At 42.8% G+C, this 13,589-nt stretch overlaps 1 protein-coding gene across 2 annotated transcripts in view; it reads right to left on the reverse strand.

Annotated features, from left to right (window-relative positions):
* The window catches only part of CEP89 (centrosomal protein 89), a 118,879-nt gene that overhangs the window by 96,700 nt on the left and 8,590 nt on the right, over positions 1-13,589 (reverse strand). For both annotated transcript variants that reach the window (XM_065567177.1, XM_065567178.1), the window contains 2 exons: positions 7,586-7,691; positions 321-349 (listed from right to left, as the gene is read on the reverse strand). In XM_065567177.1, the coding sequence (XP_065423249.1) occupies positions 321-349; positions 7,586-7,691 (135 nt within the window). The remainder of the gene's footprint in view (positions 1-320; positions 350-7,585; positions 7,692-13,589) is intronic.

The following is a 13,589-nucleotide window of genomic DNA, read 5'->3' on the forward strand; positions in this document are numbered from 1 at the left end:
CCCCTTGCATTTTCACTTATTTTTTTCTCAGTGCTTGTGTGAATCTGTTATGTAGTGTTTCTGCATCCTGCGTTGCTGCTGTGCTTCACCTCAACAGTGGTTGCATTTCGCTAAAGGGTGAAGTGGTCCCTTTATAGAGACCCATATAATGTGCTTTGGGATCTTTTAAAATAAATGATTATCTTCATTAACCTGTAGGTCAGTTGTAAAAGGCTCCCTGGTGACAACAAAGTAACTTTCATCAGATCAATTCTTAATCAACCCCTGAAGACACTTTTTTTCAAAATGCATTGTAATCATTACCTTCACCATACTCTTACCTTTAAATTCAAAACAGGCGGTTCATCTTCTGTTAAGGAAAAAAAATAGATGGTCTTTGAATCAACTCAAAACAAAAATCTTTACAAGTCCATAAATATTCCCAAATGAGTGCACAGATTAGATAAATTAACCTCTCTTCCATTATAATCCAGACATTTTACTATAATATTGATATGATGTGTTTATTTTAGCTAATACTGCAGAAAGAGAAATGTGGGAGAAATCAAGTTTTATTGATGTCCTCCTCTAGCTTATCTTTCTATTCTTTTAGGACCTCATCCAAAGCACAAATGAAATACTCTGTAGTGAGGCCGAGTGGCCTCCCACTGAGCCAGAGGGGGAGGGACCACTCTCTGAGCTTGGGTGGGTGGAGCCAGGCTGTGCCCGCCCCTCCCACCGGAAGTCAAAAGGCAGGACAGGAAGTATAAAGGGCGGGTCCTGGAGCTTAGTTGAGCTGTAGACTCTGGAGGAGACGGATGCATTCTGCCCCCTTCCAAGCCTGGAGATCAAAGGGGAGCCCTGCCACGCTGAGGACTGGCAGAGCTGCTGGAGAAGCCAGCTGACTGAGACACCAAGGAATTGCTGGGACTGCTGCTGACTACCTGCCCTGAAGAGATGGAGAACACCCACAGATCCAGGTACACCCGAGGGGAGGGGAGGAAGTGGCCCAGGGACAGTCAACTCCAGTCTGGCCGCATTGCTGCCTGAAATGCGGTCAGTGTGTTGCTGCTGGATTCCCTGCTGACCCAGTGGTAGAACACTCTGCCACTGTTAACACCCTGGTGTAGGACCCAGTGGAGTTGGGTGGGCTTGGGTGGCAGTCTCCCCACCATAGGCCAAGATGCCTCCAATTGTCTGCAGTCTACCAGACCCAAGACATCGGGCAATAGACTGCCCAATGCTCTGCTCCACCTCAGGGGTCAGAGAAACCCTCTTCTGAGCTCTCTAATTGTTTGGTGCCCCACCCTGCCTGAAAGCCAGGTCCCCTAGACTCTTCTTACTGTTCTGCCCTGACTGCAGGCCAGAGCCCCCTACTCTGTTTGATGCCCCCTCTGCCTGAGGGTCTGGGCCCCTAGTCTCTGTATTGCTCTACCGAGACTGAGAGTCAGAGCCAGAGACCATTTAGTGCCATGCCCTGACTGAGGGCTGGGGCTCTCACACTATTTACTCCTTGTTTGCCCTGCCCCTACCTGGGGGTCAGAGCTCACAGACTGCTCATTGTCCTGCCCTGCCTCAGGGCCAGAAGCCTCTAGACTGTTTGCTGCTCTGCCCTACCTAAGGGCCCAAGCCCTAAACCTTTGCTGCTCTGCCCTGCCTAAGGGCCTGAGCTCTAGACTGTTTATTGCTGCCAGAGCATACAGATAGCTTATAGCCTGCCCAGCCTGAAAGCCGGATCTCCTTAAACTGAGGGCTTGTCTATAATGGCAAGTTTTGTTGCCAAAACTGCATTTTGGCGACAAAACAGCAAGAGCGTGCACACTACAATGGGACTTTTGTTGCGAAAAATGCCCAGTTTTGGTGACAAAAAACTTCCACCCCTAAGAGAGACATTTGTCTTTTCCCCTCCCTTTATTGTTGACAAAGAGCCTGTGTAGACACTGCTGATTGTTTTGTCCACAGACCTGGCTCCCGCCAGTATCCCACAATGCCTGCCCTGATTGCTCTGCTCAGTGTTTTTACCTCTGCTGCCCTGCAGGCATGTGCCCTTCACCTTTTTAAAGCTCCAGGAAGTAGCTGTGTGCTGCTCCATTTGGGGAACAAACAAAGAGCAAATCATTGGAATGCTCCTGTTCTGCCCTGCACTAGGAACACAGCAGTAGGCAGACTGCTGCTGCAGGGAGAGGGGGACAAACTGCTGTGCTGCTTTGCCATTCCTCAGCACAGAGCGCTCACAGAGCTACTCATGATGCTGCTCTTGGCAGCTGAGAGGGCTGTGGGAGAACTGGGGGAGAATCCCAAGATGTGCAGCGATCAGCTCTTCCTTCCCACAACACTGCACTCTGGGATACATACTCTCAGTGCATTGCTCACCCTTTCAATGATGGTGTCCCCAGTGTGGACATGATCTGTCAAAAGAGGGAGCAAGTGTGAACACCCTTTGGCGATTTTTGTTTTGTCAACAAAATTTGATAGTGTAGACAAGCCCTAAGTCCACTCCACACTGGAATTCTAATTCCCTGACTGTAGGCAACGCCCTTTAATGTAGTGAGGTGGAGTTGCCTCCCACTGACCCAGAGGGAAGGGCCCACCGCTAACCCACTACACACCTATTGATTTAACTGGGCATTGATTTTACTGCTACTCTGATCAGGGCCAATACAATTCTGTGACAGTAAGATTCTGAGGCTAAATAAGATTGTGAGGGCCACAGATACAATAGTAATGGGTCTCTATAAGTACCTAAGGGTATGTCTACACTGATCGATCTATCAGGACGCGATAAAATCGATCCCCAATCGCTCTGCCGTCGACTCCGGAACTCCATCGCGGTGAGAGGCGGAAGCGGAGTCAACGGGGGAGTGGCAGCGGTCGACTCACCGCCGTCCTCACGACGGTAAATCGACCTAAGATACGCCGACTTCAGTATAGCGTAGCTGAAGTTGCGTATCTTAGGTCGACCCCTCCTACCCACCCCCAGCATAGACCTAGCCTCAGACAGATACGCTATGCTAAGGCCTGATCTACACTACAGTGTTAGGTGGATGTAAGGCACCCAATGTCAGTATATGTGCTACAGGCTTACTCCCGCTGATGTAAGTGCCCTACTACACCGACATAACTACTCCACCTCCACAAGAGGCACAGGGCTTAAGTTGGTGTAGTTAGGGTGATGCAGTGTCTCTGTAGACACTGTGTTACTTATATCTATTGGCTGTCATGCTTGGCTGGAGCTGTGAAATTGACAAGAACACCGGCTCTCGGGTCTCCAGCTGGGCTGCTACCTGGTCTCAGCTCCAATCCGGGCTGCCTCCTGGACTCTCGGCTCTCCAACAGGAACATGGCAGCCGACTGGACTCTAGGCGCAGATCTCCCCGCCAGGAGCTTGGCTGCCCCCCGGGCTCTCTGCTCCCTGCCGGGAACAGGGCAGCTGCACCAGGCTTCTCAGCTCCCCACTGGGAGCATGGCTGCACCCGGTGAGGAGTTTTGCACCCAGAGTCCAGTCAACTGCCATGCTCCTGGTGGGGAGCGGAGAGCTGAGAGCCCAGGGGGACAGCTGGGCTCTCAGCAGGGAGCTGTGCACATTGCTGAGAGCCCTGGCTCTCAGCCCCCCATGTGACCCCTCTTAAGTCAGCGGAAGCGCTCCTGGTGAGGACGCACACCACGACAGAAGAAGGGCAATGTGGACATGAACAACTGCAGCAATTACTGCGGTGGCTGTAAGTCGACCTAACATAGGTCAGACTTTATAGGACAGACATGCCAGCCGAGTAGAAGAGACTCAGCACCTCGTGACCACTTGGAGCTGCAGATCTGGAGAACTCAGAATAGGAGATTGTGAGGAAAAAAGTAGGAGTCCCTTATCAGAATCAGGAGACTTAACAGGCTGCTTCTTGAATTGACTGAAAAAAGGCAAGCCATTGCTTGAGTGCACTCTCTTTTTCCATCAGCTAGATACTCTAAACGTGCTGCCCCAATGATACCCCCAACTCTGACAGTCCAAGAAGAGTGGGACCAACCTGAAAACCTGAACTGAGATCCCCTGAAGGGCAGCATAATTTGTTTACATCGAAAGAAAAGCTAAATTTTTATTTTAAGCTCTAAGAGGTTATGATAATTGTATTATAAATTTTGAAAGCAAAGAATACAATTACAGGCCTGTCCCATCTTACGCGCATTTAACATGCGCGAATTCAGCTTTACGCGGTCGGCTAAATAAATAAATTTAAATACTGTTCCTGTAGTGCGGGCGATTCCGCCCGCCATTACACTCAATGTAATTTTGACTATACGCGGTTTTCGCTTTACGCGCTGACCGCGGAACGTAATCCAAGTGTAAGATGAGACAGACCTGTACAAAGATAATGAAAATACGTTGGGAGAGAGTTCAATTCATTTTAACGGATCTAGTATATATGCTAAATCTTCCCTAGTACTCCATCATTTTTAGTGTTCTGTAGTATTTGGCTCTAAGCTAAACGCGTGAGCTACTCCCTCAAAAGCAGGATGGGAATTGATTAACCTAGTTCAAAACTGGGCAGTTTTAAATCACTGGAGAGGAATATAGGAACAACACTGTTAAATGAAAACTTGCAACTAGAAATCTAGTCAATTTAAAAATAAGACTTAAGAGTAGCTTCAAGTATTACACTAGTCTATGAATTTCTCTGCCACTTCTTGAAGTTTTTACAGTCACATTTACATATTTTAAAAATGTCTTCTCTCTTCATGTTGAATACTCAGACAGAGAAAATGGACTAGAACGGAGTAAATGGTGAAAATGACTGTACACAAAGTACTGCCAAACATGTACAGCAAACAACTTGGAAAAAAAAAAGATGTTTTCCTCTAATCTTTTCAAGGTATAATTTTAGGAATTTGTTTTAACAATAGCAGCTAAAATATTGTGAGACAGAGATGTTATTTTTTTAACTAGATGATGTCTCTAAGTGCTATAAAAAGTCACTCTTAAGCCCACTTATTAATAACTAAAATTCCTTCTCTCACAACTATCTTTAAAATACATTTGCCAAATATTTTAATTCACAAGTCTTTTGTATTTTAGGCCTGGCTTAGATTACGACTCATTTATTTTGTAGTAACTTTAGTAGAAAATCACAAATTACAGCTAAATTTTTTTATTTTTTTTTATACCAAATGTCACTTGGCATGACACAGACACATGAATAGGACAGGAATAAGCAAAAAGAGGGTCGGGGCACAGAGTATAATGAAAGCAAAGTTAAGGGGAAGGTGGTATAGTGGATTATTTATCCATAAACATTTGGAGACTTCAAATACCATTTCAGGACAGAGATGAAAACAAGTATGGAGATGGGAGAACTTTATAAATTATTATTTTAAATTATTAGCCTTCTCCTATTTTCCATGGCAATAGGGTGATGGTAAGAAAAGGTTCAGGTGCACTGGCCCAGATAAATAGAGAAATTTGCATATCAATTGACAACACTATGGCTAGCTCAAGAAAGTGCTGTTAGTCCCTTCTCTTCCTAAGCACTTAAATTCCCCCATAAAACTTATTTTATAAGGTGCTAAATGGGAACATTGAACAAAAAGGTATCAAATGAAAATGGAACATGTTTGGTATATACTAGTTAAAACTGCTTCAGTTTCAAGTGTAGAGAAGATTATTTTACCTCTCATTCCTGCATATAACTTCTTTATATGGGAATCCCTTATGTACGCTAGGGAGAATGTACACATAATGCTACTGTAGACACAAACTTCAGTATTAGACATATATCTTCCAACACCCATTTTATAACTAGAAATACATTTTCTTGTAAGAAATGCAAATACAAAGAACCTCTTGGCATTAATTTTTGTTCTAGCATAAAGCAGCAATGGAATACAAACTACTGCAAAATACATTTTGTGTGTTATCAGTCCTGACCTCCAAACTAATACTGCTTTTGACTCTGCTCCCACAGAAAAACATAAAACTTACATCAAAATCTTATTTTTTCTGCACTAGGAGCAAGAGAAAATTAAACTCTGGTGGCTCTTTCCTGTTACTGCTGAACACACGAATCCTGTCTCTGGTCAGTGCCAGATGCTTCAGAGGGAATGAACACAATGGGGCAATTTTGAATGATCCATCCCCTGCCATCCAGTTCCAGCTTCTGGCAGTTGGAGGTTTAGGGACACCCAGAGCATGGAGTTGCGTCCCTGACAATCTTTGCTAATAGCCATTGATGGACCTATCTTCCATGAAGTTGTCTAATTCTTTTTTGAACCCAGTTATACTTTTGGCCTTCACAACATCCCATGGCAATGAGTTCCACAGGTTGACTGCACTGTTTGAAGAAGTACTTCCTTATGGGTTTTGTTTTTTTTTTAAACTTGCCGCCTATTAATTTCCTCAGTTGACCCCTAGTTCTTGTGATAGGTGAAGTGGTAAATAAACACTTCCCTATTCACTTTCTCCACACCATTCATGATTGTATAGACTTCTATCATATCCCTGCTTAGTCATCTATTTTGAAAGATGAACAGTCCCAATCTTTTTAATCTCTACTCAGAGCTGTTCTAAACCTGTAATCATTTTTGTTGTAATTCTCTGCACCTTTTCCAATTCTAATATATATTTTTTGAGATGACCAGAATTGCACACAATATTCAAGGTGTTGGATTTATATAGTGGCATTATGATATTTTCTGTCTTATCATCAAGCCCTTTCCTAATGGCTCCTAACGTTGTTAGCTTTTTTGACTGCTCCTGCACATTGAGCAGATGTTTTCAGAGAACTATCTACCATGACTCCAAGATTTCTTTCATGAGTAGTAATAACTAATTTAGATCCCATCATTTTGTATGTACAGTTGGGACTATATTTATTTTGCATTTATCAACACTGAATTTTATCTGCCATTTTGTCACCCAGTTTAGCAAGATCGTAACGTCACAGTCAGTTTTGGACTTAAATATTGTGAATAATTCTGTATTGTCCTCAAATTTTGCCACCTCACTGTTCACCCTTTTTTCCAGATCATTTATGAATAGACTGAACAGCACAAGTCCCAGTACAGATCTTTGGGGGACCCCTCTACTTACCTCTCTCCATTGTGAAAACTGACCATTTATTCCTACCCCTTGTTTCCTATCTTTTTACCAGTTACTGAGCCTGAGAGGACCTTCCCTCTTATCACATGACTGCTAAATTTGTTTCAGAGCCTTTGATGAGGGACTTTGTCTCAAAGACTTTCTGAATGTCCAAGTATACTATATTGACTGGATCACCCTGGTCCATCTTTGCTGACTGGCCAAAGAATTCTAATAGATTGGTGAGGCATGATTTCTCTTTACAAAAGAGCTATTGACTCTTCCCCAACACACTGTGTTTATCAATGTGTTTGATAATTTTGTTCTTTACTATAGTTTAAACAATTTGCCTGGCATGGAAGTTAGGCCTGTAATTGCCAGGATCTCCTCTGGGGACTTTTTTAAAATAGGCATTACATTAGCGATCCTCCAGTCATCTGGTACTGAGGCTGATTTAAGCAATAGGTTGCATACCACAGTTAGTAGTTACCCTGGGAGGTTAAAAAAGTAGAAAAAAATCACTTTAAAAGTATGTTTGTTTACCTTCCACTTGTGTATTTGACTGGTCTACTAAAATCGGAAATGCAGCTTCATGGGATGAAATTTCATTCTCATCAAGATCAACACTAGAAGATACTGGAAGCTTTACCTGGATGAAAATATCACAGAGAAGTAACCGTATTATAGAAATTCAGAGAACATCCTAAAAACAATCCATGCACATTTGCAGGCACGCAAGTGCATGCAACACATTTATAGCATTAATGCGCACACCAGTCCTTAGAATGATCGTTGCAAGGAAGTGTCTTAAGTTCATATTTTCCACTTTTTTTTCCTTTAGCTTTACATCCATGAAAATCTTAACAGTAATTAACAGTAGATAAGGAATTATGGTATTTTCTTAGCTCACAGCAAGGTAATGGTCCCTCTATTTTGCCCAGTTAAGTCTGTAAAAGCACCTTACTTTTCACTTGTTACATACAGTATCTAAACTCACTGATTATACATAAAACATGTATACAATAAATCTCAATCTGTTCAATAAAATTACTGTGTGCATATTTAGGGAAGCAAGAATATAATATACCTTAAGATTGTATTGTCTGAGCTGTTTTACCTGTCAACTACATACCAGCATCCCATACACTTCTCTCTCCCTTTCTCTTTTCTTTTCCTCTGCCCTTTCACTGACTACCCTCTCTCTGCTTCACCTAAGGGTATTTTTTGCTTCCTTTCACAGACATAGCATTTTGCTGCTTCTCATCTACTCTGTTACTTTTCTTTCTGTCTGTTAAATTATTAATATCATTTTGGCACAAAGCTCCAAATTGCACTTTACGTGTGCCCTAGAAATGTTAAACTGCTCTCTCGCTCTCTCTCATAGGCAGACAATCCAAATCCACAACATGGAAAAATCTACTGGAATCAAAGATGCGGGGTCTTTCTGATAACTGCTGTATGATTCAAAATCTCTCAGTCTCTAGGCATGTTGTCACGGATCCACAGGATCTGGTGAATGCCCAGCTTGTAACCAGTCCCTTGGAAGTGATCCCTTTAGTGTGCCAGGCCCTGAGAACCCACATGGTTCTGCACAGGCAGGCCCCTAACCTCCAAGACTGGGCCTTTAGGCACCAGCAAACCCTGTCTTTCTCCATGGCTCCCTGCAGCAGATCCAACCAAGCCAGACTCCCATGGGAGGCTTGTACTGTACCCCTTCAGCTCCCAGTGAGTATTTCCAGAGACAGCAGGCAGCAAACAGAATCTGAAAGTCCTTAGGTTAGCAAAGACTGGCAAAGGTTATCCATAGTCCATTCCAGCCAAGTTGTGATGGACTCCATCTCTGTCCCTGTCTCGCTCTCTTTTCTCACCCCAGGTGAGAGCAGTGAACCCTTTATCCCTTGGCTGGTCACCTCCCAGTCATTTGTTATCCAGGCAGGACCACACTGAGTTCACAACCCCCACCTGGCAGTGCTTCCTCCTGCTGAGTGTAGATCATTCACTTTCTGGACCCTCTGTTGATCTGGGTTGATTTCAACCAGTTCCTTAACAACCCAGTCATTTCACCCCAACAAGGAAGTGACACATACACTTCATATCTCCTGTGCTGTTCCAGGAACAGTGTTAACCCTTTTGCCCCTCACTGGGTGGGAATGCAAAATACAGAGGGAAACTGCGGCACATATAGGACTCAAACGTATTACAAAAAATTTCCACTTCCTCACATAGGCATCTATCTGCTCATCACTGTGATATTGGAGCAATATCTAAGCTTTCAATATTTGTAAAAGTGATATTTCTTGTACTTCTAGTTTAAAAAATAATCTTTATAACATACAGTAAATCAGTAATGGTTGGACACTTGAGTCTTCAACCCGACTGGCTGAAACAATAACCCCAAAGAGATTTTGATTCTGAGAACTACGCATCCCACAGACAAACTATTGGATATGGATCTTGCTACACTTACTCATCACCTCAAGATTAGATTATTCTAATGTACTGTCCATGGGGCTACACTTTAAGGTATTTGGAAACAAGTTTGTGTGTCACATAGTTGTCTGTATATTAAGTGGTGCTACAGGCACTGAGAACATTATATGAAAAGTCTGAGATCTGTACTGGCTTCCAACTAGTTTCCAGATAGAATTTAAAGTGTTCTGTCACTTGTAAAACACTCAATGGTTTGGGCTCAGACTACGAGAGGGACCATCTTGTATCTCTAGGTAATACTGAAGCACACTGATCATCTGCAAAGACACTCAATCTAACAGCTCCATGTCTATGATGGCCCTTTGACTCTAACTCACCTCCCACCTACTCTGACAAAGGCCAGATTATTTGGCCTTCAGGGCCTGCTGCAGACACTCATCTATTTTCCCAGGCTTTTCAGGGAGGAGTGGGTTGAAGTATGAGGTTGGGAATGGTTGAGTGCAAATTATTATTTAGTGGTGGTGGTTGCATTAAGACTTAACTTATTAAATGAGCTAAGTGTGGTATTAAAATGTGCTACATCATTAAGTGACTTTGGGTGATGGAGGTTTTGGTTTTATTTATCCTTTTATTTGTATATGTGCATAGAGCTTGGAAGGATGCTCTTAATATATCTTAGTAAATAATAAGCAAATAGGTACTATGTTCACTCAGTTGGACAAGTTAAAGAAGTGGGGTATGTTATTTCTAATCATTATGTAGGTTTTTGATGTGCAATTTTGCCAGTATGCTGTTTTGTAGATTTTAACTATCTTTGTGCATCAATAAAAAGCTGGTAGATCAACTTTCATGCCAACCAGCCATCACAGTGTCCCTTCCAGGAAATATATTTCAAATAAATGTAAAAATATTGAAAACTACTTTGAAACTGCAATTCTTTTATTTTAAACTTGATTTCGCCTATATTTTGTCATAATAAAACATGAAATATAGAAACAGCTCCACCTTATGGCCACAATTATATCTGTTATCTTTTTGTAACTGAAGTAAGGCCAGTGAATGTATCCTTTGGTGCAGGAGTCAAGACTTTCTTGAATTAAGAAATATACATAAAATGATGTCAACATTTACATAAAGCTAAGGTGATGGAACTGATTCCTATTTCTGTTATACTATTGTCATTCAGGATTAATTCTACTTACATCAATGGGGACGGACTAGTGTAAAACAGGTCTGAAAGCAGAATCAGGAAATGGGGTCTAATGTGTAAATCAAACAAGTTTTCCAATTAAAATGAAGATTTTTTTTTTTTACGTTTGTTGGTGAATGAGAGACTCCTTCTATAGCAGGTATCTGTAACTTTTCCAGCTGAACATATATATTTTCAATTCCTAACATGTCTGAGCACAAAAGAGCCACTTGGTTGCTAGAGATGACATAGTAATAATATTCAATGCATACATTGTTTTAAATTTACTAGAAATTCAGGCAATCCTAATATATTAGGAACAAAATGTATTGTTTAGCTTATATTTTGATTAATAAAAGTAGCAGTTTTGTTGTTACGGGTCATTACGCTCCCTGAAATGCCTTTATATGCAAGATAAGTTATTTCCTCTTACGTCTTGAGAAATATTGCAAGAAACAGAATTATTTTTTACCAAGATGGAATGACTCCAAATCCAATCAGGCAAGGAACAGGTTAACAGCCTGAGGTGGAGGAAATGAAAGAGGGGCTTTCCTCACACCAAAGAAACTGCCAGAGCTTCCAGTTATGAAGGGTGGATCCTCAAGCTGGGGCTCATTAGAACAGGAATGAATAAATAAATAGAAGGCATTAATAAATGGACTTATTCCTTTCTAGGAAGAAAAAGAGGTTGAGGAGGCTCCTGGACTGGACCAAAACTTTCATGGAAAATCATCTGTACAGAAAATCTTGATCCCAGGAGAAAGCTGTGATTTGCTGTAGGGAAAATAGTGAGTGGGAAACTGTTTTCTCCTTTTATTTTGGATCTGGCTAAGGGAAGTCTTGACAGATACCTTTACCCTTGATTAGGGCTGAGAATTCCCAGTTGTGGATATATGGTGTCCTTAAAAGAGTAGGATGCTTTATTTTTTCTGCTGGTTAATAAAGGCTCTATGAAGCTATTTGATTTAATGTAACTTGGGAACAATCACAAGTCCTTAGTGGGTATTTACTATTTGAGGACCTGAATGGCTAAAACTATGCTACCAACCCTTACTGTCCCTCCAACTATAGGCAGGCCCATAAAAATAAGCATCATCAATGGGGTAGAGGGAGATGATTGAGGTTGACAAAACACAGAGGCTGAAACGGGCTGGGCAAGGAGACTGACTAGGAGATGGGGAGAGACTCAAAGCCAGATGGCTGGAGAGGAAGGGAACACTGAGACTGAATGAGGAGCTGAGGGGACTCGGGAGGCTGGGAACAGCTGGACAAAGAGACTGGGCCTAGGAAGCAGTATCGAGGGGTTCAAACAAATCTGATGAGGAGCGAGGGTTGGGGAGAGAACTGATACTGGCCTGGCAAAGAAACTGGGACAAGGAAGCGAGGTGCAGGACAGAGACTAGGTCCACACTACCCGCCTGATTCTGCGGGTAGAGATCGATCTTCTGGGATCGATTTATCGTGTCTCATCTGGACGCGATAAATCGATCCCAGAAGCGCTCCCCCATTGACTGCGGAACTCCTGCTTGCCGAGAGGAGGAAGCGCTGTCGACGGGGGAGCTTGTCTGTGCCACGTGGACCCGCAGTAAGTAAACTTAGTTCGATCTAGGAAACGTCGACTTCAGCTATGCTATTCTCGTAGCTGAAGTTGCGTTTCCTAGATTGATCCCCCGCCCCAGTGTGGACCAAGCCTGAGATTTGAATGAGAAGTCCAGAGAGGGGGCAGATTACTGGAGGCCAGAAAGATGGGACAAAACAGATTGGATGAGGAGCTGGGATGAGGGGGGGGTCAAGGGGTGTGGGGGGGGTGAGAGAGAGAGACTGGGAATGGTGAGAGAGCATCAAAGGGGAATCTGGGAGTGGAAAGGTGATAGGAATGGTTTAGGTAGAAGGGGTCAAGTTTGTAGGGTAAGGCAGGGACAGACAGAAGGTTCTGTGATCACTTGAGCCCACTCCCCTTCAGAGCCTGCAATGGAATCCAAGATTTCAGAGTCTCATCATTCCTATGCTGTCAGCAAACATCTCTGAAATCCAATGGCAAAGTGTATCACATCCCCCTCTATTACTGGTTCACAGAGAGGATGACCTCTTATTATTGCTATTAGTTACTCTGTTAGCTCAAATGATAGAGGTCTGTGAGGTGGGCTAAATGATGCAACCCTGCTGATGAACTGTGTGGGTATCAATATGATGTGATTTCCGTTTGAGTTTCTTTTTTTAAAACCTAGTTTTTGTATAATTTCTTATGTTGAAAGAATGTGATTGAAATTGCTAAGTTAAGACCTAAAGTTAAGAAACGCCAGAATTAGGGGTTACCAGTGCAACCTTAATTTGGCCTTGTCTGTACACATTATGATAGTCTTTAACGACATAATCACATAATACTATTTTCTCCACTGGACCCTTGCCTCTTGCAGTCCACAAGCTAGACCTGCTTTGCAGATGAATCAAGGTAGTGTCGCTGACTGCAAGATCCCTGCCTCATTTGTTGCACAAGTAGGAAAGGAGGCAGGGGAATGCAGGAAGAATAAGGATGGTCTCGTGGTTAAGGCAGCTGAATGCTGGGCCAGAGAACTCAAGTCTATCCCTGCCTCTGCCATAGAATTCCTGTGTGATGCCAGGCAAGTCATACTAACCAATTTTTTCACAGCTGGTCATTAATTGTGTGTTTCTCATTTTCTGGGTATCTCCCTTGATAGCCTGAAGTTTGGTTTGCAGAAGTGCTGAGTGCTCACAGCTGCAACTGAAGTCAATGGGAGCTGTATTTTGAACATACAAAGTACTATATAATGCTAAGATCTCTGAAAAATTAGGTCCTAGACATCGAAAATTGGGCACCAAAAATTAGTGGATGCTTTTGACCTTAATCTCTTTGTGCCTCAGCCCTTTATCTGTAAAATGGGGATAATATTACTCCTTCACATCACA

Source organism: Chrysemys picta, chromosome 14 (assembly GCF_011386835.1).
Source record: "Chrysemys picta bellii isolate R12L10 chromosome 14, ASM1138683v2, whole genome shotgun sequence".
Lineage (NCBI taxonomy): Eukaryota > Metazoa > Chordata > Testudines > Emydidae > Chrysemys > Chrysemys picta.